The sequence below is a fragment of the Aegilops tauschii genome, chromosome 1 (assembly GCF_002575655.3).
Source record: "Aegilops tauschii subsp. strangulata cultivar AL8/78 chromosome 1, Aet v6.0, whole genome shotgun sequence".
NCBI lineage: Eukaryota > Viridiplantae > Streptophyta > Magnoliopsida > Poales > Poaceae > Aegilops > Aegilops tauschii.
This window is the reverse complement of record NC_053035.3, coordinates 102,637,549-102,643,724: the sequence shown is the minus strand read 5'-3', so window position 1 is coordinate 102,643,724 and position 6,176 is coordinate 102,637,549. Positions and strand designations below refer to the sequence as shown.

General features: G+C 46.9%; 1 protein-coding gene across 1 annotated transcript; it reads left to right on the top strand.

Moving 5' to 3' along the window:
• The first annotated feature begins 850 nt into the window (after positions 1-850).
• LOC141027739 (uncharacterized) lies at positions 851-1,381 on the top strand. The gene has a single exon (XM_073505041.1). The coding sequence runs from the start codon at positions 851-853 to the stop codon at positions 1,379-1,381; it is 531 nt and encodes a 176-aa protein (XP_073361142.1).
• The last annotated feature ends 4,795 nt before the right edge of the window (positions 1,382-6,176 follow it).

Genomic DNA, 6,176 nt, shown 5'->3' with positions numbered 1-6,176 from the left:
GGCAAGTTGAGTGCCATAACATATATCAAGTGAATCAATATGATACCTCATTGTCACCTCAAGTATTCGTACCGCAAGACATACATCAGGTGTTCTCAAATCTGAATATTAAATCCGACAAGACAAAATTTCAAAGGGTAAAGATTCAATTCATCAAAAAAGAGTATAGAGGGGAGAAACATCATATGATCCATCTATATTAACAAAGCCCACGATATAGATCACGAGAGAGAGAGAAGAGAGAGATTAAACACATAGCTACTGGTACAAACCCTCAGCCCCGAGGGTGGACTACTCCCTCCTCATCGTGGTGGCCGCCGGATGATGAAGATGGCCACCAGAGATGATTCCCCCCCTTCGGCAGGGTGCCGGAACGGATCTAGATTGGTTTTCGGTGGCTACGGAGCCCTGCGGCGGCGGAACTTCTGATCTAGGTTAACCCCCGAAGGGTTTTGGAATATTTGGGAATTTATAGTGCAAAGAGGGGGTGCGGGAGGCCACTGAGGTGGGCACAACCCACCCGGGCGCGCCAAGGGGCCCTAGCGCGCCCTGGTGGGTTGTGCCCCCCTCAGGGAACCCCCCCCAGGTGCAGCTCTGGCCCATTGGGTTCCTTCTAGTCCAAAAAAAATCTCCAAAAAGTTTCGTGGTGTTTGGACTCCGTTTGATATTGATTTTCTGCAATGTAAAAAACAAGCAAAAAACAGCAACTGGCACTGGGCACTGGGTCAATAGGTTAGTCCCAAAAATATATAAAGTTGCTATAAAATGATTGTAAAACATCCAAGAATGATAAAATAATAGCATGAATACTTCATAAATTATAGATACGTTTGGAGACGTATCAGGTGTCATGGACCGGGTTGAGTTGTACGGCAGGATGGAGCTCTTAGAACGCGCTCTCAACTTCAAGTGGGAGGTCATAATTGTCTATGGCCCTGCTGACCATCGCCGGTCTGAGTCCTTCCTAGTCGAGCTCAAGAGAAAGGTCTCGGCCGCCCAACTTTCTGTAGTGGTGAGTGGCGACTTCAACCTCCTCCGCTTCACGAAGGATAAGAGCAACGATCTAGTCAACTACCCTTGGATGCAGATGTTCAATGACTATATTGCTGAACTCGGCCTCCAAGAATTAGATAAGGTTGGTGCCAGATTCACCTGGACCAACTACGAGGCGGACCCGACCCGCTCGATTCTGGATCGCGTCTTGGTCTTGCCGGAGTGGGAGCTTCACTGCCGCCTTGCCTCCCTCCAAGCCATCACCTGGATTGGCTTAGACCACGCCCCTCTTCTTCTGTCATCAGAGAACGGTCGCCCGCCCCCTCCTCCTAGGTTTCTCTTTGAGATGTTCTGGCTTAACCAGAACGGTTTCGTCGAAGCCGTTTGAGATCGATGGGTGGAGTCCCGTCTTTCTTCCCACCGGTCTATCTGGGATGTCAATGATTGGCACTTCTGGGCAAGCGCTCACGATAGTTTATGAAGGGCTGGGCGCCAACCTTGTCCATGACTTGCGAGAGCGCAAGAAAGCCATCCTCGATTCCATCAGGACTTGATCTCTAGGCAGACTCGGTGGGACTTGCCCCTAATGAATGTTGCTTCGATACGACCTTGAGGACCAGCTCACGGTCATCTACTCCGACGAGGAGGCCTATTAGCGGCTCTGTGGGACCTAAAATTGGGTCCTCATGGGTGACACCAATACGACATATTGCCAGGCCATCGCCAATGGACGTGGGAGGTGGAACACCATCCCCTTGCTTTCGGACGGGGAGATCCTCCTGCAACGCCTGACCGACATCCACACACATGTCGATGGCTTCTAAAAGCCCTCTTCTCACCCTCCCCTAGGGGAGGCTTGGCTCTAGCAGTAGATTTCTGGAGTGGACACCAGCGCATCTTGGGCCTCGAGAATGCTGCCCTCACAGCACCGTTCTTCAAGGATGAGGTCTGGAAGGCCATTAAAAGCATGAATCCGTCATTCTCTGATGTCTACTATGCAACCTTTTTCTTGTAGACGTTGTTGGGCCTCCAAGTGCAGAGGTTTGTAGGACAGTAGGAAATTTCCCTCAAGTGGATGACCTAAGGTTTATCAATCCGTGGGAGGCGTAGGTTGAAGATGGTCTCTCTCAAACAACCCTGCAACCAAATAACAAAGAGTCTCTTGTGTCCCGAACACACCCAATACAATGGTAAATTGTATAGGTGCACTAGTTCGGCGAAGAGATGGTGATACAAGTGCAATATGGATGGTAGATATAGGTTTTTGTAATCTGAAAATATAAAAACAGCAAGGTAACTATTGATAAAAGTGAGCACAAACGGTATTGCAATGTGTTGAAACAAGGCCTAAGGTTCATACTTTCACTAGTGCAAGTTCTCTCAACAATAATAACATAATTGGATCATATAACTATCCCTCAACATGCAACAAAGAGTCACTCCAAAGTCACTAATAGCGGAGAACAAACAAAGAGATTATGGTAGGGTACGAAACCACCTCAAAGTTATCCTTTCTGATCGATCTATTCAAGAGTCCGTAGTAAAATAACACGAAGCTATTCTTTCCGTTCGATCTATCCTAGAGTTCGTACTAGAATAACACCTTAAGACACACATCAACCAAAACCCTAATGTCACCTAGATACTCCAATGTCACCACAAGTATCCGTGGGTATGATTATACGATATGCATCACACAATCTCAGATTCATCTATTCAAACCAACACAAAGTACTTCAAAGAGTGCCCCAAAGTTTCTACCGGAGAGTCAAGACGAAAACGTGTGCCAACCCGTATGCATAGATTCCCAAGGTCATGAAACCCGCAAGTTGATCACCGAAACATACATCAAGTGAATCAATAGAATAACCCATTGTCACCACGATTATCCCATGCAAGACATACATCAAGTGTTCTCAAATCCTTAAATACTCAATCCGATAAGATAACTTCGAAGGGAAAACTCAATCCATTACAAGAGAGTAGAGGGGGAGAAACATCATAAGATCCAACTATAATAGCAAAGCTTGCGATACATCAAGATCGTGCCAAATCAAGAACACGAGAGAGAGAGAGAGACCAAACACATAGCTACTGGTACATACCCTCAGCCCCGAGGGTGAACTACGCCCTCCTCGTCATGGAGAGTGCCGGGATGATGAAGATGGCCACCGGTGAGGGATCCCCCCTCCGGCAGGGTGCCGGAACAGGGTCCCAATTGGTTGTTGGTGGCTACAGAGGCTTGCGGCGGCGGAACTCCCAATCTAGGTTTCTTTCTGGAAGTTTCTGTATATATAAGAGGTTTTGGCGTCGGAAACAAGTCAGGAGGGTCTCCGAGGCGGCCACGAGGTAGGGGGCGCGCCCAGGGGGGTTGGGCGCACCCCCCACCCTCGTGGGTGCCTCGGGACTCTTCTGGCCCATCTCCGGTGCTCCGTGGGCTTCTTCTGGTCCAAAAATGATCTCCGTTAAATTTCAGGTCAATTGGACTCCGTTTGGTTTTCCTTTTCTGCGATACTCAAAAACAAGGAAAAAACAGAAACTGGCACGGGGCTCTAGGTTAATAGGTTAGTCTCAAAAATCATATAAAATAGCATATAAATGCATATAAAACATCCACGATGGATAATATAATAGCATGGAACAATAAAAATTATAGATACGTTGGAGATGTATCATCCTCCCTGGGCCCCGATGGCTTGCCAGTAAAGTTCTTCTAGACCTTCTAGGCTGTCATCAAACAGGAGGTCATGGCCCTCTTTCAGGAGTTCTATGTGGGCGCCATCGACCTCCACTGCCTTAACTATGTGATTATCAGTTTGATCCCCAAGGTCCCCGGAGCCTCGGATATCCGCCAGTTCCGCCCGATCATGGTGATCAATGTGATCTTCCGCATACTGGGAAAGGGTTACGCCAATAGGGTGGCCCCTTTGGTCAACCGCATCACCCACCCTGATCAGCTAGCCTTCATCCAAGGTCGATATATCCTGGATGGGGTCCTAGTCTTCCACGAAATTTTGCACGAGGCCCGGGCCAAAAACCTCAAGGCCGTCTTCTTGAAAATCAACTTCCACAAAGCCTATGACACGGTCAGCTGGACCTTCCTTCGTAAAGTGTTGCTCCGGGAAGGGTTTAAAAATCGTTGTGTCACCCGGGTCATGCAGATGGTCACCTCAGGGCATACCACAGTTAACATCAATGGTGATATCGGTCCCTATTTCCCCACTCTATGTGGGGTTAGGCAGGGTGACCCCTTCTCCCTGTTCCTATTCAACATGGTGGTCGATGCATTGGCTACTATCCTCGATAAGGCTAAGACTGTAAGCCACATACGCGACATTGTGTCGCACCTAGTGGAGGGAAGTGGTGTCTCCCTCCTGCAGTGTCGTGACCCAACACATAGCAATACACATCATACGAACATAGAACATGCAAGTATGTGTTGGTACAACATGGCATCGCAACATAACTCTACGACACAAAGTATTTATTTAAAAGAGGCTTCGAAGAGCCATAAATAGCATGATATTACAAACATGGGTCTCATGACCCAACATACAAAGTCATACAAGCAACAAGCGGAAGCATAACCTGTCTGAGTACAGATAGCTGAAAAGAAAGAAGGCTAGAAAGCATATCTATCTACAAGACCCTCCAAAGGAACCAGACCTCTGTGTGGGATTCCCAAGCTAACTGTCGAAGCCCACGTGGAACTACTAGTGAGACCGAAGTCTCCTCTGTAAAAACATAAATTATGCAAATGTACTTAGCAAGACTTGCATCAGAACTATCTAATTATGCATCAGGTATCAATAAGGGGTTTGTGTAGTTTAACTGCAGCAAGCCAGCTTTGACTTAGTGGCTATCCTATACTACAACTACCAGTATTTTCTTTGAGGTGAGAAAGAGCACACGAGTCCACATATTCACCATATCAATACACCACTATATATGGATCCACTCCCGTCTCCCTACGAGAAGGCCATCCATAGCACTCACACTTATCTTGCGCATTTTAGAGTATCCATTTCAACTTGTCTATGAACAATCTAAGCTTTCCAAGTAGTGCATATCCGAGATGCGGCTATCCGAATAGATCATTAACCCTGTAGGGGTGTACTTCATCACACACGCTCTAACCACTTACCACCATGTACATGTCATGTATCTCAGCAACCTTCAAGCGGAAGCTGAACGAGGGTGTCAGCCATGACCTGACTAACCACACAAGACTCTAGTCCAGGTTTATCGCCTATTTAAGGTTGTATCCGCGAAGGAAGTTCGGCTGTGGTTTCACGCACGGCCCCAAACAATGAGAGTGATGTTCCCAAGAGCACCATTCGGGTGTCATCCTGGTACACCGTGCCTCGGTGTCTCTACCGCATCATAGCCCACCCCTGGGGTCAGGCTACACCTGACCTCTAACACATATCCTACAAACACCAGAAACTAGTTGCAACTCCTGGACAAAGATCAAGGAGATTAGTAAGTCGAGAGGGTCCATGGGTTTTGGGCCCAATTTATGGTAGTAGCTGTCTGTTGGATCATAAACACATAAAATTCAATTCCTGAGGACGGTCCCAATGAGACAACCCACCATGTACTCCTACATGGCCTCTCATCGCTACCTTTACCAAATTGTGCTCACACACTTAGCTCTCAACAGTAGGACATGTACACCACCATTCCAATCCATCCCAGATGAATCAGACCTGAAACAACTCTAACCATAGCAGGCATAACAAGCAAGCACGAATGAGAAGGCGCATCATGGCTCAAACAATTTCTACTCATGCTAGAAGGTTTCAACTATTTACTGTGGCAAAGACAGGTCATGCAGAGGAGTGGGTTCTACTATCGCAACATGTAACAGCTGAATCGTTGTTGTCCTAATGCAGTAAAAGAGAGCAACTGAGAGAGAGAGAGAGTGGGACTGTATCATAATGCTCAAAGGGGGTTTGCTTGCCTGACACTTATGAAGATAGTATAGCTCTTCATTGGTGTCAACATTCACAACGTCGGAATCGTCTTCTACCGAGAAGGAACAAACACTGACAACAGGAAAAGGGGGAGAACAATCAATGTGCTGCACAATCAAATGAATAAAATGACACATTAATGTACTGAATTGAGCTAATGCAACATCAAGTCATTTTAATTGAAGTGGAATTCAAACATATAGCAAG

What these genes read in the sequence shown, in the direction of transcription:
- LOC141027739 (XM_073505041.1), top strand. Translation starts at nt 851, where the DNA reads ATGGACCGGGTTGAGTTGTACGGCAGGATGGAGCTCTTAGAACGCGCT.